The sequence below is a fragment of the Pseudopipra pipra genome, chromosome 3 (assembly GCF_036250125.1).
Source record: "Pseudopipra pipra isolate bDixPip1 chromosome 3, bDixPip1.hap1, whole genome shotgun sequence".
NCBI classification, from domain to species: domain Eukaryota; kingdom Metazoa; phylum Chordata; class Aves; order Passeriformes; family Pipridae; genus Pseudopipra; species Pseudopipra pipra.
The window spans coordinates 45687625-45712609 of NC_087551.1; the positions used below are offsets into that span (position 1 = coordinate 45687625).

Consider the following 24985-nt stretch of genomic DNA (forward strand, 5'->3'; position numbering starts at 1 on the left):
TCTAAACCTTTGCAATGCTAACATATCAGAGGGAGCTGACCTAGTGTTTAGAAATGGTTGCCATTCTAGCTGGTAAAACATCAGTTGAAGACTTTTTCTATCCTTCACCACAAGGCATGTGAATCCCAAGACCCCAAGGCCATCAGTCTCAGAAAAGCAAGAGGTACTGTACTGAAAGCTTAAAAGAAAACTTCATATAGGAGAACTAACATCCTATGAGAGATCTAATTGCTATATGAAAGCTTCTAAGTCAATTCCTTGAAATCATTAAATAGAATTTGCTGATAAGATTGGCAAGTTCCTAATTTTCTCCTTTTTTTATTTCTGCTCTTTTTGTGCTGCAAATTTTCTTTTCTGGTAGAGCAATTTCTGTTTTTTCCTTTCACCTTTAGGAATTGTATGAGTAGAACAGACTGCCATCTCTACAGCCTCTTCTATACTCTCGAATTCTGTGGTCTGAATTAATTCCCAGTGACTAAGAATTAAAAGTGTAAAGCTATTCTTCAGGGCTATGTTTTCAAGGTTCATATAAAGGACAAAGAACAGGGTGTGTACCGAAGACAGAGTTAGTGGGCTGGAATTTGCAAAGGAGACCTGAGTTTCTTTCTACCCTGAGAGTAATAATTTTCATGCAGTATTACATACTTGAAAAGCTTGGAATGAAGTAAATACTGTGGCATGTGAGGGTAAGGTGAGGGCAAAACTAAAATGAAAGATGGGCTATGCTTATAGGGAAAGCTTCTCTCACCCACTGGCTAACTTAAAGTAAGGAAGCTGATCTGAAGTCTCAGCTCCCCAGCCTTTTTAAATAGTAAGTTTTGCCCTGAATTGCATAAGATCCTCATGCAGAATCACTCTGTGCTTTATAGAAGTGCTGTGTAATGCTTATCATGCAGAAGAGATTTCTGAAGTGCTTCAGGTGGTGTCTTTATGTGGAGTTGGCATAGATTAAATTAATGTATTTGGGGATCCTGGTGCTTTTCTTTTGAAGCTAAAGCTGTATTATGAATCTGTTTAGGGAGTGACACAAAGGGACTACAGAGGGAGATCAAGATGGTTTTTCATTTATGAGACCTTTTACCAATTTCCTGAATTTAGTTGATCCTGCATAGCCTGTGTCATAGATGAACCAACTTGTGTATCTTACTCTTTTTGCTGCTAACGTACAGTGGCAGTAAAACAGAGCTTGCAGAATTTGCTTGAGCTTCCATTTCTGTTTGGTTTCTAGCCTTTATCTGACAAAACACTTCTGGACACGGATATTTCTCTTCCCCAGAAATATTGATGCTATGGGAAATGCTGTAGCAGACATTCACATGGTAAACAGGACAGATTTTTTTTTTACACTTTCAAGTGGAACATGTACCAAGAGACGATCTGTGTCATCTTTTTCAGTCATGTCAGTCGATATAATCCATAACGTGGGAAAACTGGAGCAGGACATTATTCCTTTTGGAGATGTGGAAAGGCTTTGTGTCAATGACTTGCCACTAACTCTTTTACTGTGTTTTAGTAGCAACTCGACATTTTAAGCGAGAGAGTCCCATAACTGAGAATGCTGTAATTTAATGTTTATGCTGCTGCAGGCAAGGCTAATGCAGTTGACACAACCTGGAATTGTCTTTTCTATATACTTTCTGGGGTAGGCTGATGGCTGTAGCGCATTTTCTCTCCTTCCATAAGTGATATTGCTGCCATTTTTGTCCTGAATTGAGGGGAATACTGGTAACCTCAGCAAAAAGAGGTTAAGTCAGGAACTCTCTGACTGGAACAGGCTGAATTCTCTTCCTTTCTTGAGAGCTTGTCTCATCAAGTTATCCTGGAGATAAAATGGTTGGGAACAGCCTTTTCACTAGTGTTACTTTCACCTTGGGGAAAAAAAATAGAACATGTCACATTCTGTAATAAGATTAGAAACCATTAGAATCCAAATATGAGCTGTGTCATTCTCCACAGTACCCTACAGGGTACAAATCTTTCACATGCTTTTTCCCGTGGATGGTCATAAAAGCAAATATTTTTAAAATGCGTGGTTTTCCCACAACCTGTGTGGTTCTCCAGCACTATACCCACATTGCCGTGACTGTCAGTTTCAAATACTAGGAGAAAAATGTCGCAGGCTATATTTTCTACATGCCAAGAAATGGTGAGAGGGAAGTGCTTGTGAAAACTCCATTAAAGAATATTTGGAAAAAACCCACTTTTTTTGCTCTGAGGATAGTTAAATTTAACATGATAATAAACTGCCTAGATATTTCTTCTCCAGGTTATATAGACTCCAAGTAGCTATGATGATTGTTGGAAATAACATAATCTCAACACTTGTGGTAGCAATAGGATGAGAACACGCAGAAACAGACTTTTCACCCACTGACACTGCACTAATAGGATTGGAGGGTGGTCTGTGGGTCCTCTCTGTTTGACAAGTAAGAGATAAGTACCACTGCTAAGGTAATCTCTGCCAATCGCCAAAACACCAAGGAGTAGAAACAACCAAACCAACTCTACCTCTGTGCAGAAAAGACTTTGAGACAGGAGACCATGGTCATCATCTCTGTTCCCAACACTATTAACTAGTGGAATCCACAGGAGCAGAGCTCAGGTGAAATCCTGCCCAAAGTGCCTGAGCGTGCACTGTGTTCCCAAACAGGTATTCCTCTGATCACAGGGGTGATGAAGCCCAGATTCCTGTTGGTTTGCATTATTGTACTTAGATTTAAAAAAATTCAGTTAGGTTTTCTGCTATCTTTATGAGTGATTTTCAAATTCTCTGCTGTTACAATCCATCTCCTGCCATGCTTTGGCTGTGAGAAACAGACTCACATATTCTGTAGAAACTGGTCAACAGAATGAAAAGTTCTGGGGTGGACCCCAGTCCTCTCCCTAAAGAGCCACCTCTTTTATCAAACGTGGAACTTTGTTATTTTTGAGACTGTTATCTGAAGTTTGGATTAAATCAGCCAATATATTCAAAAGGTTTATGGGAGGAGAATGAATGTGTCAGGGAGTGAGAAGTCTGGTCTGACATTGCCGAAAAGCCACCTAAGATATCAGGCTCTGTTTTATAGTTTAAACTTTGACTTTAGAATTATGGTAAAATAATAAGAACAGAAGCCCTGCATACTGTATGAATGCCAGTAAACTTTTATTTTTGGCATTCCTAATACACAAACTAAACAGTGCAACTTGCCAGCAGTATCTCAGAACAAATCCGTGCATCTTGTTTTTTTCTGTTTAAGATGCTTTGTATAGAGATACTTTACCCGTGTCTGCAGTGGGGTCAGTGCTTTCTAACAGACAAGTCTGAGTGCAGCAACTGCTTTGGATGATATGCAGGTTATGTTTCTGGAACAAAAGTGTGATTAGGAAACTGGGATGGAGACAAAGAGCTACATTTAAAAACTATCTTAGATTTTGACTTGTTAAGGAATCCTGGTTTTGTTCAAGGATCTAATTTTAGAAACTCTCTTAAATCTAATCCTGGAGCCTGCTGGTGTTCTCACGAGCCTTCCCTGTGGTAGTGATGAGACTGGATGCTGTGACTATTGAATAGCTGGACTGCAGTGCTGTTCTCAGATCTTGTAAACACTTTCTGATGGATGAACTGTATTTAAGGGGTCCATTTTTTCATTTGTATAAAGCCTGCCCAGCGCAACAAACAGGTTTGAATTATCCCAGTTCTATGGTGAACCTCCTTCACTCATCTTCGTGCTGTTTTCCCTCTGCAGTCTAGAGCCTTCAGATCTGTCCTGGTACGTGTGAAAAAATTTGATCTGGATTCTGGCTGTGTTCATGGATGGTTTTCACAGAAAGGTCCTGCTGAATCATTTCATAAAGACCAGTCTTAAAAGTGAGGTTGGGACAGGTGTAAATGCCTAAATCATTGTCAGTTCCTGAAGTACAATACCCATTTGGACTCCAAAGGTAACAGTGTAATTAGTGATGGTTGACCTGCTCTAATAATGCAAATGCTGATTGCCCCCTCTCACCAGTTTGGAGCTTGCATTTGGCACAAGTACCTGCGTGGGCCCACTACGCCATGCAGATTACACATCTGACTCAGTACAGCATCCAGCCTGCTTCTGTGCTGGGGATTGCTGAGCAAGAGTCTACCTTCATTCTGCCTCTTCCATAACCATTGTCTGTCTCTGCTTAGTGCAATGGGCCTATGCAGCCTCTGAACTGCTCCATAGATCTGAGTGCAAGGTCACTGCAGCTGTGTTAGTCTGGTTCAGGCTCCTCACCAAGGCTTACAGAGCAAATACATCCAACCCTTCAAATGCACCCCCTGCCCTCTGCTTGATTGTGCCTTTTTACATAATAACACCATGAAACTAAAGTAAATGGAACTCATGACTGTTACCATGACAAAATGCATAACAACTATAAGACATTTGCATTTCAGGGCATTTGAGGGGAAAGATAATATGCATAAAACTTGTAGCAATAGATCTGATTTTTTGGCAGCCTTTTCTGTTATTCATTGCAAACAAAAGTCCCACTGTAGCACCAACTGTAATGGAAGGAATGCTGCCCCTTCTTTACCCCTTACACAAACATAGTTTGAGAAGCAGGAACAATAGCTCAGGGGTAAGAGAAGCTTTGCAGTTTGGTACCTACATGTTTCACTATTAACAAAGTTGTATTGATTTAGCTACATTTGTGGTCACCGTACACAGAAATGCTGGCTGGAAATGATCACTGCTGGGTGCAGATAGTAGGTTTCATGTTTATTCTGAACTGTAACTGGTCCAACTGCTTTATGATGCCTGAGCATAAACCAGAGATCCTTTGGAAGGAATAGCTTGAGCTGCCGTGTGCCAATTTGCAGGATGTAGGCCAATTAAAGGACAGCCTTTTCAGTCAGGCAAATATGATGACCAGTGCTGGGCTCAGTGTGTGGTAAAGTCACCCAGTTTGTCAGGAATCAGACAAATTTCTCATGCACTCTCACTATGTCATTAGCTTGTCTACATTTGGATTCAACAGCTTGATACAGGTTCAGAAGTCTGGTCTGACACTCACGGAGGCTCAGTTTCTCCGTGGCTTTGCTAGATATCTGCTCTTAAGACTTTCTATCAGTTGTTTTCTTTCACCTCTTCCACAGTCCATTTACTATGTGGTTTTGTCCCCTCTTTGGTTTTAAGTGTATAGACTTGCATATAGCATGTTTTCCATGTGACAGATCCTTCTTGTAAACAGTGAGCTCATGTCACCTGAAATTCTCCTGGAGAGGCCCTTGCCTAGACTTAATTCTGCTTCTTGGTCTCTCACTAGATACTGGTGTGACTGTGTGAGGATATGGGAATTCAGTTTTCCTGGATTAGACCTTTTGCTCTACACCATGCTGCATCTACCCAACGCCTCAGCTCAGTCCAAGGCTAAAAATCTTCAGTCACTGACTGCTGTTAGCAAAACAAAGAAACCTTCTCTCCTTAAAGGTTAAAATAGTTTTGATAGAAGAGTCTTGGTGCTCTGTCAGTGAAAGAAATCTCCTCAGCACTATGCATTTGGAGGTTAGCCAGTGTGGAGGAAAAACCCAAGCATTATCAGAGGACTAGGTGTAAGGTCTTGGTCCTTCGAATCTTGGTGTTTATAGTACCAGAGTCACACAATCTCTTTAGGATGACATGAAGCCTCAACCTGCATAGAGGTAGCCAACATACACTGCTATGTTGACAGGAAGGTTGGTCCAAGCCTTGGAAGGGAAATTGTACTGGTGAAAGAAGCAATAGTAGTGAGCACAAATAACCAGGAAGGTGAAGAGGCTATCCCAAAAGTCTGGCTGATTACATTGCACGTCTCAGCACCCATCCTCCATGATGATGCTGCTGGGGCCATGAGGGGTGGGCCACTGCTGCGACCCAGGAATGGGCTGCAGAGGGAATGGTTCAGGACTTGAGGTTAACGCTTGTACAGGAGCAAAGGGTACTTGTGGTAAATTTGGGGTCCCTGGAAGTGGGTAGTGGGGTGGCAGGCTAGTGCCTCACAAGGCCAGTCCCAAATCAAGTCCCAGGCTTAAGCATGACTGAGGGAAGGTGAGGCTCAGGCCCAGGGGCTTGCTCCAGAGTCAGGTCGGGGCCGTGGGGACACTGGGGCATGCAACTGGTGTCTGTGGTGATGGACACAGCCCGTGGTGCGTGTGGCCTTGAGTCTCTGCCAGGCCCTGGTGGCAATGGGGAAAGAGGTGAGCACCTCAGCACTGAGGCACTGGCTCCTGTCAGGCAGGTGTGGCTGAAGGGCCAGATGGGATATTTGGCATATGAAGGGGAAGCTGCAAGGCATGCAACAGGCAAGGCCTTTGTGCCAGCCTGGGGGCGATGCATGAAATTTCCATGCAGCAGGAAAAGCCAAGCATAACCTGCAGGGTCCATGCTAGTGAGTAGGGATTGACATGACACATGTTTCAGGGCTACTCCCGCTCAGTGGCCTTATCCAAAACCTGACGCTGAGCCTGGCATGTGTGTGTGTGTGTGTGTGTGTATGTGTGTGTTTTGCTATGTGCATCCCAAGTTTCCCTGACTCTTGGGAAGCCATGCTCAGCTGTACTGAGCTGCTTTGTCACGCTTCAAAACTCTCTTCCACCCTCATGTTCTGTAGGCAAAAATATCCCTCTGCCTCCTTCAGGAGGTATATCAAGAGGAGAGATGAAAATATAATTAACAAATCTTTCACTCCACAAGTGCCAATTATGTGGGTTTTTTTCTCAGATGATCTAAATGATAAATATAGCTAGCTAAATTCAGAGTTACAATTTTCAACCTGCGTTTAGCACTGAAGTGGGCTGGTTCTATTTTCAGAATGAAGAAGAATTTGTGTGCCTGAAATCCCATCCAAGTTCTTCTAACTATATCAGTCAGTCTAATAAAAGAGATTACCTCTTCCTACAGACCTTGCCTCACATTCTTCAGGCACAGTGACTACGACAACGGTGCTTCCTCGTCTTTCCTGTTGCTTCTCTGCCACCTGCAGTGCGCAGCTTGAATGTACAAGACAGAAGAGTTGGGAAAGCACATGAAGGTATTTCCTGACTTTACAGTGTTTCATTTGCAAGCTCAAAGACCTTCCTGGGACAATAGAAAAAATTAAGTTGGAAGGGAGCTTACCCAGTCCAGCCCTATTCCATGCTGGGTTAAGAAATTTTGATCGCATGCTCAGGACCATATCCAGCAAAGTTGCCAGTACTTCCAAGCATGGAAATTTCACAACCTTTTTGGGCATGTGACTTCAGTGCCAAACTATTCTTGCTAAGAAGACTTTTTCCTTACATCCAACCTATTTTTCCCATGTTGCAATATGTGGCTATGGCCCCTTGCCCTTTCACCATGCACTTCTGAGAGAGAGACTTTACCACTCATTGCAGTGGGAGACTGCAGTTTATTTCATGCCTCTCATTAGTGGTCTAATCTCTGGGCTGTACAAAAAAGTTCCTCCCAGAGTGGCCTGTGCTTCAGCCTCTCAGCAGTCTCTGTTTCTTTGCTGGACCCTCTAGTTTGTCATCATCTTGCTTGCTCTACAGGGCCTCAAACTGGACATCATGTTTCAGGCATGGCCCAGCTAGTGCAAAGCAGGGGGAATAAGAGCTTTCCTTTGTCTGCTGGCCGTGAACTTGCTTGTGCAGCCTAGTATGTGATTAGCTGTCTCCATTGCAAGGCACACTGCTGTCTCTTGTGCAATTTGCCCAGAAGGATCTCTTGAGTACTGTTCTGCAAAGCTGTTACCTGCTCAGTTCATCCCTAGCATATGTGGGGTTAGACCACCCCAGCTGTAGATGTTACAGTCCTCCTTTTTGACCTTCACGACGTTTCTGTTGGCCCGTTCCTCCAGCCTGTCAAGGTCTCCCAAAATGTTTTTTCTATCTCCCTACTTTTTGTTAAACATTTAGTTTCCTGACCTCTTGTGCTTGTATTTGTTCTACGCAGGCATGTTCAAAGACCTAGTTCCTCCTCAGAGCAGTTTTGTTTTATTATAGACTATAGAGGCATGGTGGGATATGTTTGTAGAAACACACTACTCTTACTGGCACTGGAGATAGTCTTGGAAGAGGAAGAGCCTGTGCTGCCCAGCATGTTGCCCAGTGCCTTTGAAAATTTTCGCTTTTTTAATGGCCTCCGACTTACCATCAGAAATGATAGTGACAGGATGCAGATGTATGCCCCAGCAGGAAACACAGGCACTGAGGTGTTCATCTTTCTTATCTGCTCATTGACAGAGTCACTAAGGAGACAAAATAGAGAATTCCTGCTCTTGAACTGATTAAGGAAACTGTTTTAATCAATTTGCTTTCTTTTGCTTCATGCCTTACCTTGTACTTTATCTCACCTCCTATCCACTTAGACCTTAAATCTTCAGCTTAAATGAGGCCTGAATTAAAGGCTTCTTTTGTGTAGAAGTTTTCAGACTACCATGGTCCACCCAGAGAGAAAATGAAAGGACAGCATCTGAGTATGAACTTACCCCAACCCAACTCTAGACTTTCCTTCAGGGCCATCCCATTCTTTTAGAATAAGTAACAGTAATCTCCACAAGAGGGTTTTGTGTCAGTTTAAAGACAGAAAAGAGGAGCAAATATGATCAGCGAGGCAGATCTTTCTCAGTAGCACTGACTGCAGCTTATCCTCTATTCAAGATGCCGCAATATGCATGTTTCTGTGAAAAAAATCGCGGCGTTATTGTCATTTCCATCTCTCCAGCACAAGTCAATCATAGTAACAATTAAACAGTTCTGGAATTAAAAGTAACATTTTAAAAGGAGACAGGTAAAAGTGGAGTGTCAAGGAGGGAAAATTAAATTGTTTGTTTCCCCCTCTCCTTTGTATCATATTATTGATGAAAGAATAATATAGTTCTGCCATATTAGATAAGAGTTTATAAAATGTACTGTGCTATATAAAACCTACCCATATCTGCACGCTTTCTCCTACTTCTCCTCAGTGGTCCTTCTTCCAGTGAGTCAACCCCAGTTAAATTTATTGCTCCTTGGTATGTATATGAAGGCTCTGACTGCAACCCATTAAAATACATGCTTCAAATACCATTTAATATCATGGGGATTCTGTGGGTTATCATAATGTCTAGGATAATAGGTCAGGATTTGACCTTCTGACTGTCTTTCAGTTTCTCAGTTGGTTTTCCTGGGTAGCAAGAGCAGTTAGAGTCTGCTCTTGGCCACCTCAGGCTGTTCATTTGGAAACTGGGAAAAGCGAGACATAGTCTGTAACACTGGAGATTTTTTTTTTTAATATTTGAACTCCTAAAATTTTTCCAGCCATGCTACAAGCATGTTTTCTGCTGTATTTTCCTCTTTTAATCTATTCTTCAGGCTAAATTAAATTCTTACACCCACATACATTTTCTTCTCGTTTATAGTTTCAACTCACTCTCTTGTGGAATCCTCCAGTTGTCTTAAATGTTTCCTGAAGATCAGTGCCTGAAACAAGGCATAAAATTTGGCTGAAGCCACTTCTGTGTTGGGAGCACGGACAGGAGTATTTCACATATTTTGCTATATGTGAAACACTGTTCTGTATATCCCAAAATGGCATTTGTCTTACTCACCATACTGGCACTGTTGATTTGTTCTGACCATGTCATTCACCATATTCCCTAGATATTTTCTAAATAAGTTTCTACTGAGCCAGCTGCTGCAGGCTACTGGGAAGCTGCTTGTTTGTGCAGATATTGAAATTCATCCAGCTGTTCTCAGAATTTTCCAATTTATCAAGAACATTTTCAGTTCCAATCCTGTCTCTAAGAATATCTGCATCCTCTCTCCATTTCATGTCATCTACAAATTTAACAAGCATACTGTGTATTCCATCATTCACAGTGTAAACAAAAATGCTGGGAAAATTAGATACAAATTCAGGATAAATGTCCATATAAAACTGCTTTGTACTTCTTCCATTTGGACAGGAATCTTTATAACTACTCTTCGAATGTAGTTTTACAGATTTCTTTATTGTTTTTATTTTGCACCCATGCTAACCTATCTCCACCTAGACAATTTCTTTTTGTTTTTCTTTCTCATGGGACTACTACACAAGAAATGCCAAAAGCCCAAGTAAAATAAAAATATGCAACAGCTACTGCTTCTCTCCTGCACTAATGCTCTTAAACCATCTGTTATTCACTCAGATTTTTTTTTTTTTGGAAAGTTGAAGGTGAAATTGGTGAGATTTTCTGCTCACCTTTCTCCCTTCCTTACTTCTTTTACACACAGACTCTGTACTTATGCTGTTCACATCATTGGTGGCTCACCAGTCTCCAGCCATCCTTAAAAGTAACAGCTAACATGTCTGAGACTGTTTCAGGCAGTTTTTCACATATTCTATATGGCTGTTCATCAGTAGCCAAATTAGCACACATTACTTTGAGTGCTGCCTAATCTACTCATTCAGGCTCTTAGATTTTTTAACATTTCTTTTCTCTTGCTGATGTTACCTATATCAGCCACTTACTAACCTTTCCAGTGATTAATGAGGAAAAAGGAATTATTTGACATTCTGAAGAAAGGGACCAACCTTAGGCCCAGTGTAAATGAATGGGCAGAAGAGGCTGCACTCACAAGCAGAAGAATTCATGGGGAGACTTAGAGGGGAAAAAGAAACTGTGTTGTCAAGGAGTGTGGGCAGAGGCTGAGCTTTGCAGGACCCACAGGTGCCTCCAGGTCTGTCTGATTATTTGTATACTGCTGTGGTTAAGAAACATAGAACCCTTAAGGTTGGAAAAGACTTTTAAGATCATCAAGTCAAACCATTAACCTAACACTACCATGTTCATGACTAAAACCATATCCCCAAGTGCTGCACACACACACTTGAATGCTTTCAGGGATGGTGATTTCGCCACTTCTCCAGGCAGCCTATTCCAATACCTGACCACCCTTTCAGTGAAGAAATTTTTCCTAATATCCAACCTAACCCCACCCTGACACAAGGGCCATTTTCTCTTGTCCTTTCACTTGTTACCTGGGAGAAGAGCCAAGCCCCCTTGTTGTTGCAACCTCCTTTCAGGTAGTTATAGAAAGCAATAAGGTCTCCCCCGAGCCCCCTTTTCTGGGCTAACCCCAGTCCCCTCAGCCACTGCTCATAAGACTTGTGCTCCAGACCTTCACCACCTACGTTGCCCTTCTCTGGACATGCTCCAGCACCTCAATATCTTTCATGTAGTGAGGGGCCCAAAACTCAACACAGGACTTGAGGTGCAGCCTCACCAGTACCAAGTACAGGGAGATCACTGCCCTGGTCCTGGTGGCCATGCTATTCTTGGTACAGGTCAGGAGGCTATTGGCCTTACTGACCGCCTGTACACTTGCTGGCTCATGTTCAACCAGCTATCAACCGGAAAAGGTAGAAGAAGGTAGCATATTTTTTGTAGGCTAGAGTATTGTAAAATACTCTGTTCTAAGAGTGGAATAGTTTTGTTCTGTGTGGACTTTTTTAATCTAAACTATCCCCCTTATAAAGTGTATTTTGTCTTTCCTTTTTCTTTTAAAGTGTGTGCTACACCAATATATTTCACCATAGAAAGAAACTGTCAAGCGAGGAGTCTGGCTCATCTCTCAGGTAATGTGGAAACAGTCAACAGAACAAATGTTAAACTTTACACCTCTGGACACTTAAATCATAGCAAGCTTTATAAGCCTTCAGAGAAAATAAAACAGGGATGATGGTACTCTGCCAGGGAACAAACTAGTTTCATAATGGAAAGAAGTCAATTCACAGCTGAAAATGAGAGAGCAAGAAAGATGAAAAGATTTTCAGGTAACTTTTGTTCCAGCTTCCAACAAAGGCTGAATCTTCTTGCCCTAGCAGCAGACATCCACAGTCAACTGTGACTGGTGTTAGTGCCTAAGCAGATTTTTCTATTCCACTGGAATTGCTAAAGTGGAAAGCACTTAAAAAGAAAGTAGAGGATGGAACTGACAGACTCCATGAGAGTCATCAAAGTGAGTCAAGATGAGTTAGATGTGTCAGAGACTGTGATGCTGAAAAAACAAACTGAACAGCTGACAGTGTGCTGTAGATCTTGTCAAGGAGGAATACCAGTTCATACCTTCATACTTGGCCAGTGTAGCTAAAATGGAACAGTTTGACAAGTTCCTAGATTTCCAGAAGGAGTTCATAGCAAACCGTGAACAGTTACAGAATGATTTAACAGGGAGAAAAGTATCAGAGCAGCATGAAAGTAAGCTGGCTAAGGTAAAAAAAAAGTCTTCAAGTGGATGGAAGGGTAAATTTTGCATTATCTTTCTGGTTAGATTGGTTGTGTGTTCCAGGAAAATGGAATGGGTTAGGCAAAATCACCTCTCTCTTCTTCTCAAAGACACAGTCCCCGCTGTTTTCTTAGTTGAGCACATGTAAGACACATCTTCTGTGTGTTCCAAAACACTGAGCCCAATGCTGTTATGCCACTGTTTACCCTTCCCTCCATTGTCATGTGGAAATGTTGTGTTAAATATACAATGAAACAAGATCTTGCAAGCTGGTGATCTGTACAGGAAAAATCACTGTTGGTCAGCATCTCTGTGGGAACTGTATATTCAGCACATTGTCCAGCAGCATGTTTGAGATAATTTGTGTAAGATGTTGCTTTCTCTGTGTGTTCTGTAGACTATCTCTTTACACACAGACAGTTGCTGCTAACTCTCCCCTTGCGATGAGTGGGATGGGGCGTGAATTTGATCACTGAAACACATACATTTCATAGAAGCTACTGTTGTTGCTTGAGTTGCTGCCCCAGGGGAAGTTTAACAATCTCAGCAGCACTCATAGCCAAATGCAGGAGTGAGAGTAAGCTACTGGATTCATAGAAACTAGGGATGGAACTTAATGAAAGCATTTGGGGGTTGGTAAACTAAGAAATGACTAGGCTAGTGTGGGCTGGAAAAGAACTGATATTTCATGTACATGAGAGAAATTTTTGAAAGAACTTGGCACTTTGTCCCTCACTGTGGTACTTAAGGTCAGATTTTCATCCTTTGTAAGACGCCAACTCATTTATCAAGGGTATTTTACAGAGAATTTAGCAGTGGTGTTTGCTGGACTGTAGCTACTAACAGAGAAAACAGAGGTCAGGCTTGACTGAAACAGCCGCCCCAATAGGAGTCCTAAGTATACCAGAAACTGGAAAAGAAATGATCTAGCAAATAAGCAGAGGTTAGTCCTGTATATCTCCAACATACCTCAAGAAAAGTTATGCAAATTAGGGAAGTGAGGCAACAAATTCGTTCAGTCTACTTGTGGGTATAACTCTGGGAGAAGTAGCATAATCCATGTTCCCTTGAATTCTATGAGGTATCATCTGCCACACAGTTAACCAACTTATCAAAAAAGTTGGTTACTTCACACCTTGGTAAATATCCTCAAGCAACCATTCTTCTATGCCTCTAGGCTGAGAGGTCAGAGTTCAGAGGAAGAAGAGAGAGGGGAGAACAGAAGTGAAGTGCACTATTATATCAGGATAACAACTTGATCTTGTAACTTTTGAAGTATGTTTTCCCAGGAGACATTTTACCCAGAAACAATTTGGATCAATACAATTTTTGTGAGAGAGTGTAACGCTGGCACAAAGCTTAGCAGAAAGCTGTACTAACTAGCAGTGATGGCAATCTTTTCCCTTTAGTTAAATGGTCAAAATTTCTACCAGCTTTGATTTGAAACAAGGATATTCACAAAGTCAAAAACTGCCGTAGTATAGTACCTACCAAAAAAGGTCGTAGTTAAAAAGGTAATCGTAGGAACAGAGCACTTTGAAGTGAGCCAACAGCACTCTAGAGAAAAAGTTCCCATGGCAGAGGAACCCAGCAAAAGTTGCCAAAGAGAATCCTTCTTTCTCTCTCATAGATTTATTACTCAGAGTTGGTAATACACAACCATGAGATTTTAAGTGTATTATTTTAACTGTTATATTCCTTAGCTAGGGGTTCTTGGGTTGTTTATATATTAATTATGTCTCTCTGTGCTAACAGTTACTTTAGGGAATGCAACATGTTCCAAGAGTAGGTTCTTGTCAAATCTGGAGATGACCTGTTGAAGTCACTAGAGATAGACAGGCTTATTTATGATAATGGAAGGATTGGCTGTAAATATGTAAGCAAGATATTCAACAATTAATTGAAGCATAATTTAGTAATTGCCTTCTGCCACACAAATCTGTCTTGTTTTCAACTAGTCTTTTTGATGATTAATACATCCTATCTTGATGATTGTATGCTTTCTTCTTACTGATTTTTGCTATGACCAGGACTTTGTCTGTATTCTCATGATATTTCTTACTGCATATCATGAGGAGAATGACATGAACTTAAACAAAGTGATGCATTCTGACAGTAACTGTTTTAGAGCACTTTCTGCCTGTGGAGGATTGTAGTCATTAATTTTGGCGATTGTACAGGAACACCAGATAACATGTGCTTGTGATCCCCTCCATTTCAAGCAACTACAGGTTGTTGAGGAAGCATTTGAAGATATATGCAACAGGTCTCTGATATTTTGTGGTATTCTGAAGGAAATGAAGAAAATAAATATTCCTACACTTTAGCCCAATGTAAGCTAAATGTACCTTAACTATTGTTTTAAAAGTTTTATCCCATAATGCCTTTCGTCAATGTTTTCTCAGTGCATCTGGGACATTAAACTCTTTTTATCTACAGTGAGGAAACTGAGTCTCACAGGGGTTTATATTCTTCAGGAGAATATATTCTCTATCCATTGATCACATGTTAAACATATCTAACAAAATTCATGGACTTTTAGCATTATTTTTTTTAATTTAATCACTTGTGGTCTCAAAGGGAATGACTGATTTGTTCCTTATTTTTACTTCTTCTCCCATTGTACACAGATAAGCAAACAAGAACAGAGAATAGAAGTGTTAAGAGATATGCCTCTATAGAAAGTTGATTTTTAGTCTGCTCAGTGATTTGAGCTGGCATAATTTCCTTCTATAAGCTTCATCATGGTAATGGAGAACAAAGAAATTACAAGGAATTTCACACCTCTGAAAATCGCATGCACATGCAAAGGCCATAAATCTGGAAAAAATAGTGTTGGGGAGAAAGGTAATTTGGAAATCACTTATATTCAGTGGTTCAGTGGTAGGCTCTGTTTTCAGTCATTGCTTTCATTTATTCATTTAAATTAGGGTCACATGTGTCTGTGTTTTGTTTCCCTCAATTTCTTTTTTATAGCTGACCAGCAAGTTAAACTGCATGGCTACAAATGTCATATGGTTTTGTCTTTAGAGCATTCCCAGTTCTGCTTCTGGCCCTATTGTTGAGACAAGCCCTTGCACATATCCCAGTGTTCCTACCATGACTTTATGCCTTTTAATTAACCATACAGCAGCAAACCATTGCTCCTTCTTCCTGTGGTATTCCTCAGGTCACAAGACAGTAGCATCACGTGCAAATACTTACATTTGCACTTGCTCAAATGTGCAAGAGCAGATAGCTTTTAGGAAAGATGGATGAGTTCTTTCACAAGTTTTATATAATGTGCTGTGGGAGTTACACAAACTGGCACCAAACTTCTGGCTATCACTCAAGCACTTTGATAAAAGCATTATTAAAAAAAACCCAACAACAACAACCAAACAAAACCCAAGCAAAAAACCCCCCACAAGCAAACCAAAACCCCCAAACCCTCAGCCTTCACTAACTCTTGTCCTTAACTCTAAAATCCTTAAAATATTTGGGAAAATAAAATCAGGTTGTAACCTACTGGTGAGTTATTTTTCTACCTCTCACGTTGATAGTTACATGTGAGGAGTGATAATTCTTATCTGACTTACCGAGCAGTTTTCTTTTTTTTTTCCTTTTGATTTTTCACTGTGCTGAAGGATAGCACTTGAAATCCTTTAATTGGAGACCAAATCTATTTGGTTTTCCTTTTGGGCACTCAGGAGAGTGATTTGCATGTGGAACACAACTAAATTATTTAGGCAAAAGTTGCACTCTGATTCTGTACATTATGATATGATGGCAGTGATAATAGAAGTTCTACATTGGTTGCCCCAGTGATAACTGAGGGGGCAAAAAAGTAAGTCCTCCATATTTGTTGGCAAAATAATTGTACATTAATATCCAGCATTTATTGACAAGAAAAGGGAAGAGGGGACAGGCAAGAAATCCTTGAGGAGGAGGAGCTAGTTGGGTAAGTGAACTGTGCTGAGAATGAAATTGCTATAGTCAAAATCCAGTTGATCACCTCTGGGTTTTGAACAAACCCACATGTGGTGAAATAAGCAAACCTTCTGTCACAACAAAAAAGGTATGGTTTTCCTGGAGCCAAAGAGAAACAGGAGGCTGTAATCTCAGGACCGTTAAATATTTGTCAGTATTAGCTCATTTCCTTGGTGGTGTTACAGAGAAATTTAGTACTCAAAGTCAGATATGGGCACTCCCTGACCTTACCTTTGACGCAGGAGATCTAGTGCTCTCCCTTTGCTTCATTGCTGACCACAATTTCTGTAGGAGCATCCCACAGTAGAGAAATCTGAGACAGCAGCTCCTTATAGAATAAGCAGAGCATTGGCTGAATAGACTTAGCTGGATTTCAGAAATGCCAAACCTATTGTCCTTCTGTCTCCTCTTTGGTAGAGCCACATCAGGCTTTGTGCCAGCTCTACTGTAGAAATGCTGCTGAATAGAGGGTGATGTTTGCCTCAGGCTTCCAGGAATAGTGCTACACACCCTTTTACCCTGCCCCTCTCACCAGTGACACCTTAATTTTGGTAAAAGGTACCAGTAAAGGTGTCTTCCACTATGGAAGTAGAAGAGGAGCACAGAGGAGATGTCAAGCCCTGAGGGCAGAGCCATATCTGACTGGCCCTGCCCAGGCCCCTGGAGCCTCTTCCCATCCTCAATCCATTTCAGTCCAGCCTGGACCTGTCAGTCCCTGCCCATTTCTCTATCTCATCCTTTTGTATTCTTTCTTTTTTTTTTTTTTTTTGCTTTCCCCACTCCAAAACTAGCCCCCTTTGCTTCTGATAGCTTTTCAGGCCCATGTTCTCCAGAGACAATCCTTTGGACTGGCTCTGAGGATTTCACCCTAGTTATCCGGTCTCTTTGACACGAAGCCTGGGAGTGTCTGTGTGATATTGACAATGTGTTGAAATGAAAAGGAAAGGTAATGATGAACAGGGCACAGCTGACAGCATAAATGCTTTGTCTAGGTTGAGTAGCACACTGCTCAGTAGCAGAACACCTGAAAGAATTGTCCAAAAGCAAGGAGTTTTCATGAGTCTAAGTCTTCATATTTACTGGTTGACACATTCAGAGAATCATCCATACTTTTTTGTTTTATCTGTAACAAACCTTTAATCTATTTGCAAATGGAAAGAGCTTTAAGTGACTCTGGAACCTGCTATAAGGGGTTTTTTTGTTTATGTTAACTCTTAGTCTTATCAACAGCTTGTTCAGAAGTTTTTATCAGAACTGAATTTTACCAAAAAGTAATTTTAAAAATGGTGCCAGAACCTGCGGCAAAAAAGAAGCCCACAAAACTTTATATTTTACTCTTTTTCATGCACTCATGGGATCTGAAGATTTGGGTCAAAGGGATGGAAACAAAGACTTCAAGGGCTCCAGAAATACAAGCACTCAGGAAAGATGTGCAGGTTCTCATGCAGAAAACCAGTACTGCTCTGGGAAGAAGCAAAGACTAAGTGTTACAAATGCTATCAACCGCTGTAGCAACAACAAAGTAGATGAGGTAGAGCAGAAAAGGGTAAATAGAGTTTCTTGATTTTTTAAAATGTCAGGTCTTGAAGGGAAGGCCAAAGGATTAGACCTTGTGGATGACCTGTTTTAGGCAAAAACCTTTATTTTGTACCAATCACACTGGGAGATGGGGCTAAACTCTGAGTAGGACCAAGACTTTCTTTTGCCATTCCCAGCTGACCATCATAGAGAATTCTCCTGACCACACAGGCTGCAACCTGCATTATTAAATTTCAGACTGTGTCACCTTTGTTGGGGTGTTGATTTTATTCCTTCTTGTGGAGGTAACAAAGCCTAATAAGCCTCCTAAGGCTCCTTGTCTTCTTTGGACTGACCCAGTGTTTCCATGCCTCTGGTGCATGCCCCTGATATTTTATATCACAACTTCCAAATCTCCTTACTACTGCTCCAAGCTCTGATCTGACTTTCTAGCCTCAATATTTGACCCTATGATTATTTAATTCTAGAACTCTAACCTTCATGGTTGAAAGATGTCCTAACGAGATCTTGCCTACCAGCTTTCTTGCTCTTGTCCACTTCACTGTCTGAACCTGAAGAATTACCAAGTCACTATTTCACTAAGCTGCTGGTTCTCTTCTTCCCCTTCTCTTTTTCTTGTAAATAAGAATCTAGATGACTCAAGAGGTCTTTTATATCTTTGCAATTGTTGTTTCCAGTGTATTTTGTGTGTTCACTTTACAATATTTACCCTTGCTTTCAACATGTAGTTTGGATGATTCTGCAGTTAAGATACTGGAATGCGAAAAAGCTTTATGTTCACTAGTTTTTGTTAGTGTAAGCAGGAAGATGATTAACAGTGAACCAGTAATCTACATGTCTATATTTTTCTACAGAGAGAGAATTCATGATGTGTTAATGTGGGATAGTCAAACTGGCATGAATTTAAGATGGATCAGGATATTGTGTGGGATATTTATAGGGCATGCACATGCAAATTTTATCTAGGCTATTCAGAGGTTGGTTTTGGTGCAAGCTTTTATAAATATCTTAGAGATAAAAGGGAAAATTATGATATTTTGTCTTCTGCCAAAGTTCTGAAATGAAATAATGATAAACATCCCAGAATTATCTAAAGGAGTTCTTGAGAGATTTGTCAACTATAGGTATAAAAATCCAATGCCCCATAAGACTGTTCAGTTCTGAAGAGCAGTCTTTTTCCAGCATAGTCTAGGAACATGTGCTAATGTCAACTTGCTAGCTTTGCATGAAAACTAATAATGAAAATTTAAGTAATTAGTTGCTACCTGGAGCCTAAGACTGAATCTTTCCTCTTGCCATGGGTCATGTGTTAGTCCTTTCTATGTATAGCAAAACCATCCTTGGAGGGTGGGCAGAGGAAAAGATTTTCATACGAGACTTATGTCTTTTTTAAAATAATAGTAGTTAGTAGATGTTAGAACGTCTTGAAGGATTTTTGAATACTGATGATGGTAGAGGAAGTAAGAGCACTTTGGCCACAACAACCCCGTGCAGCGCTACAGGCTGGGGACAGAGTGGCTGGAGAGCAGCCAGGCAGAAAGAGACCTGAGGGTACTGATTGACAAGAAGCTGAACATGAGCCAGCAGTGTGCCCAGGTGGCCAAGAAGGCCAATGGCATCCTGGCCTGGATCAGGAACAACGTGGCAAACAGGTCCAGGGAAGTGATTCTTCCCCTGGACTCAGCACTGGTGAGGCCACACCTCAAATACTGTGTCCAGTTCTGGGCCCCTCAGTTCAGGAAGGATATTGGGGTGCTGGAACAGGTCCAGAGAAGAGCAACAAGGCTGGTGAAGGGACTCAAGCACAAGTCCTATGAGGAGAGGCTGAGGGAGCTGGGACTGTTCAGCCTGGAGGAGACCTCATCACTCTCTACAACTCCCTGAGAGGAAGTTCTAGCCAGGTGGGGGTTGGTCTCCTCCCAGGCAACTATCAGTAAGACAAGAGGGCATGGTCTTAAGCCCTGTCAGGGGAGGTTTAGGTTAGATATTAGGAAAATATTATTTACATAAAGGGTAATCAGACATTGGAATGGGCTGCCCAGGGAGGTGGTGGATACTCTGTCCCTGGAGGTTTTTAAGACGAGACTGGATGTGGCACTTAGTGCCATGGTCTAGTAACCACAGCAGTGTTGGACCAAGGGTTGGACTTGATGATCTCAGAGGTCCCTTCCAACCTGGCTGATTCTATGTATGCAAGTATGTTTCTATGTGATATATAAAAATATGCAGAGAACTAAGCTGTCTAATTACATTATTTTTATACCTATGTGGCTTCCTAAATATGTAAGTAATAATGTGTAATTTCTTCAATAGTTTCATTCATTGAACAAGAGGTTTCCACTTGGGAGAGGAAGCTGTGGTTTTAATGCAGTAGAGAGTAATTGTTTGAATCCTTTTATGTTCTCACAGAGAGTCAATTCTCTCCTTTTCATCATTGGGCATTCAAATCTGGAGTCACTTTGCTGTAATTCAGTGAGCTTCAATTTTCTCTCTGCCCTGTTAGAGCAACATTTGACCTCTGAGAATGTGTAATAATCTTCATTATACATAACAACTATTTACTTACATCTACCTTTGTATATGATCTTGAAAAGATACTTGCGAAACTGTTTTGTTTTGTTCTAGTCTAAGTTGAAGAATTAATTAGAAACAGTGCTACAGATGAGCCAGACTCCAGAAGATAAAACAGGTGAGTGATAGGACAGTTTTGAGTTAAGTCAAAAGGAAATATGGCATAAATTATGGCAATAAAGTGTTCTAAAGTGTTCTAAAGTGTTGCAAGAAAAACCAATCAAAAATTGCCTTAGCTGTTGGGATTTTTTCTGTTAGTGTGATCAAAGTATGCTGACATCTAACGAAATAAGGTACATAATATCTTTCCTATACTTCTTTCACTCCAGATCCTATCTGAAACCAGTAGGTGTCAGTGGGAGACTCTAAAATATTAGAGATGTCTCGGGGAATGGTACATGAAACCCTTCGTCTATGAAGGGCAGAAATATAATAACTGGATTTCATCCTTATGATGAGGAGGTTAAGCCCTGAATCACGTGCTTTCACATGCCCTTCCTAAGCTTCTTTTCAGTCTTCACTGTATCAGTCCTGAGTGCTCTAGTTATCCATACAATAGTCAAGTCCCTATTGAATGCTTGCTCAGTGCTTTTGTTCAGTAACAGCACTGAGTTTTACAGTCTATTTATGTACTGCTCAAGAAAGTAGTGTCTTTTGATAAGGCCTTTGATCAGTGGAATCTGAATCAGAATCCTTGAGTAAGATAATCTGAAAATTGTGGAAGAGTAAAAAAAAATTGATGAACTAAGAAATCCTGTGTAGTGTCATCAATATAAAGTATAACTGGTCTGACTGTAGTACACCTACATTCTATGACTTCATTGAAAACCTGTTCTGAAAGCACAGTTTTCTTCCAGACCATGAGAACATATTGATTAGCAAATTATAGTGTGGTAAATAAGGATATAGCTGTTCAAGTGGTGATGTAAAATGCCTTCTATACTTCCTCTTTAAGAAAAGAGGAAGATCCAAATCTTTCTCTGATATGTCTGAGTGTTCTAGTGTCCTGCTCCAGGCTATGGCCAGTTGTTAGCTTCATCATGGGCAGCTCCTACCACTGGCACCTAACTCACTTTTGCAAACATACCTTCTGCAGGAGCAATGCTTAAACAGTCAAACCAGTTGTGGTTGTGGGCTTTTTTTTTTTATTCCCAGCAATTAAACAGGCCCAAATTCCTCTCTAGTGTAGCTGTCTTCCTGTCAATGAACATATGTTTGAATGCACCTGCTCTGATTATTTCATTTCTACAGCATGGTACAGATTTTGAATTTCATTGCTTTGCAGTCTATCACTAAAAAAACCATAAAATCAGTCATTGGCTCTGGATCTCCCACAGGACTAGTGAACAAAACAAACAGAACTCTCCAGGCCAAGGCGTATCTAAGACATGGTTTTGCATAAAATGAGCTAAAAAATATTTAAACAATGGGTAAAGATTTCTCCCCTTCTCCTTACCAGATACTAATATAAGAAGTACTAACTCAGCTTCAAACTTTCCTTCCCTACCTTCCTCAATTACTCACTGAGGAATCAAAACCAACCAAGTCAGAAAAATGTAAATGTTACAGTTCTTTTTTTTTGTGTTACAGCTGTATTTAGAAGCCTAAGCCAAGAAATTTGGGCTAAATATGCTAACATGTGCTGCCACTATAGGGAACAAAGCTCTACAAATATCTTTTGCTTTTTTTGTTTGTTTTTGTTTGTTTCTGGTTTTTCTTTTTTTGGTTGGTTGGTGATTGGGGTTTTTTTCTGATGTGGGATGCTAAGCAATTAAAAAAGTGTTCAATCCAAGTTAACCTGATACGAGAATGTTACAATTTTCCTAGAGGAAAAATGGAGATTTGATTATATTTTTAAAAATTGAATAAAAAGTTTTCTTAATATTTTCTAAAACAGAAGGCATTATTTTCTTCTCTCCAGATAACATTTCTGTAAGGCCCTCCCAGGACCGGTAGTTTATCCTAATCCACTGAGTGAGGATATGCTGTCTATTGTTTATAGTAGTTCACACGAAAATACAGGATTTTCGAGAAGCCAGTAGCCATTAGCTTCTGGGACAGGGAGGGGCAGGAAGCATGGCCAGGCCCTTTCCCCACATGAGGCAGTGCATCACTCAAATTTGGCTCATGCTCTCTTCCTCCAGCCTAGATCACTTTTCATCAAAACTGTTGGCTCTCAGTGACCTTTTGACTGTGTGCTGACACTGCCTCACAGACTAAAGGGAGGAAGAGCAGGGCTGGCTGCCCATGACAAGCTGCTTAGAGAGTAGGAAATTCAGGGGATCACAACAGGCAGTCTTTAATTGCTGAAACATCATCATTACTCAACACAGTACCTAGTCCTGAATTTGACAGCATGGCACAAAGCTGTTGCATTGCAAATGTGGCTAATGAACTACTGCAAGCTCTGAAAACCCCTCCCAGCTCCAGGGCAGCCCCTGAGTCAAGAGGATTTTCTTGACCCGCTCATGACAGCAGTCAGACAAGCCAGGGAGCACCATTAGGGGTTCTCACAAGGCAAAGAAAGGCCAGTTCTTCCTTTCTGTATTCTCACTCCCTTCACCGGTGCATTCCCTCTCTCTATCCTTCCCCTCTGCAATCGCAGAGCTTTGGAGGTGTAACCTTGCACTTTGTCGTCTTTCCTGGGTATTCCATTCTCCATAGCTTCCCTTACACACTAACACCAAGAGGTGAACCAGGATGTGGAAGAGAGATAAAACAGGATGATTTTCGCCTGCACCGTCACCAGGGAAGAAAGTAATTTATTTGTATGATTACAGACCACTGGAGTGAAGGGCACTATTAGTCTGCGCATGTAGTTCCCCTCATTCCCTAGATGAGGACCCGGAAAGGGCCTGTAATACAGCTCTGGTTGCAGCAGCATGAACACCAACAGGCTGCAGACAAGCTTGCTGACAAACTGTGAAAAGCTGAAAAGGTCTTTGACTCGAATTAGACCCTGGCTGAACAGGAGCATGAGCTGGATGTGTAGGATCTTGTAACATCACATTATTGACTTATTGTAGCGAGTGGGTGAATTGACAGTGAAGTTGGCCTGTAAAATTCTAAAGTGCATTTTCTGGACTCTCCTAAGGGAGTACAGCATATTTATTCTGCTCCTTGCATGTTCTCTGTTCTCTATGCTGGGATGCAGTTATTTCCTGCTTGGCTGTGTTCCCATTGTTTCTAGAGCCTATTTTTGCAAGAAGTGCTAAAGGGTCTTTGTTGGGGTGACTGTGAAAGGTGAGTGGCATAGCCCATGTACCAATGTTCCTTTCCTGGTGGAAATGAAGTGTGGGTACAGTGAGTGTGTATACCAGCTGAACCGGGGGCAATATCATGGGTGTTCCTGGTCTGTACTGATCGTCTTGATTAAAGCAAGTTTGTATTTGAGTATACCTGCTAAAAGCACTAGATGACAGCCTTAGATGACAATTAGCTTTGCACTGCTAGCTCTGTCCTTTAAATTTTGCAAGCACTTTTTTACTTCTGGAAACCTGAAGCAGATATGAGACAAAGAAAATAGTAAAACACCTGCTCTCTTTCAAAACAGCTTGAATCTGTGAGGTGTAAGGTTCTTGATAAATGGGAAGAAATTAACATACTGAGACTGGGAAGAAAGAAAGAGTAGTTTATACTGTGACAGTGCATATAGTGGAAACCACTCTAAACTAATACAGGCAAAAATCATTAATTCTAAACATGTCTTAATAAGGTTTCTTAAGAAGTACTGGTGTCCAGGTACTACCATGAGGGATGTTTTAGCATTGAGAAATTGATCCTCAGTGGTCTTTATTTTATCCTCTGAGAACACAATATGTGCCTAGTTTGGTTGCTTCTATGTTCATTGTAGTGTTCAGACTCCGTCCCTGCAGTAGGAGGCTTGTAGGCTGACCCTTACTATGTGAGATGATGATCTACAGACATAGGGGTTATTTCTGTATTCATGCTACAGGTTTGGGGACTTGTAAGCAAATACACATTTAACAGCAGCATCATTACTTTTAACATGTTTGTTTCTTGACCTGGAGAAACAGAAATGTTCTGGGGGGGATTTTTAAGTGTTCCAAGTTGGCATCATCTACCCTTGAAATGAACGCTGAAATGCCGAGTAACTTCAAAGGGGGAGAAATAGGACAGTCCTGATTCCCTTTGAAATCTCCTTTCTAGATGTTGAAATAACTGAGCATTACTGCAGATTATTCACTGGCATATATAATGACCATAGCTGTGAACACGTGCCAGTCACAGACAGGAAGGTCAAGTTTAAGTCCAGATTGAATGAAAAGTCTATGATGGATTCTTGATATCAACTAATTGTTTTTTAATAAAAGGATAAATGTTAACATGAATACTTCTTTACAGAATATGTTTTTTTTTTGTTGTTGTTGTTGTTGTTGTTGTTGTTTTTTTGTAATTCACTAGGCTCCATCATTATTGGTTGAGCTCTCATAGTCATTGGTGTTGTACAAAGCAAACACTGAGAGACAGGCTTTTATTGCACACTATGCAATCCAAGGTACAGAACTTGCAGAGATTTTTTTTTATGCACTAAAATTTGCATACTGCAAGTGGCCTGTGTGAGGACCACTTGAACTATAAAAGCTAGATGCTTGCAAATTTCTGCAGGATTAGTGCATTCAGCATTTACAAACAGTACTCCTTTTCCACTGGCTGTTGTGCAGTTAG

At 40.9% G+C, this 24985-nt stretch overlaps 1 protein-coding gene and 1 long non-coding RNA gene across 2 annotated transcripts; one reads left to right on the plus strand and one right to left on the minus strand.

The window, feature by feature from the left end:
- Window positions 1–1164: 1164 nt before the first annotated feature.
- On the minus strand, window positions 1165–6228 carry LOC135411436 (uncharacterized). The gene is made up of 2 exons (XR_010429150.1): window positions 4621–6228; window positions 1165–1868 (listed from the first exon to the last, which is right to left on the minus strand). It is a non-coding gene; the product is annotated as an uncharacterized LOC135411436 (long non-coding RNA).
- Window positions 6229–11140: 4912 nt separating this feature from the next.
- C3H6orf118 (chromosome 3 C6orf118 homolog) lies at window positions 11141–14544 on the plus strand. Its single transcript, XM_064647383.1, is given in 6 exon segments — window positions 11141–11351; window positions 11499–11777; window positions 11780–11937; window positions 11939–12003; window positions 12005–12203; window positions 14398–14544. Coding segments are annotated over 6 exon segments (1059 nt in total).
- Window positions 14545–24985: the final 10441 nt, after the last annotated feature.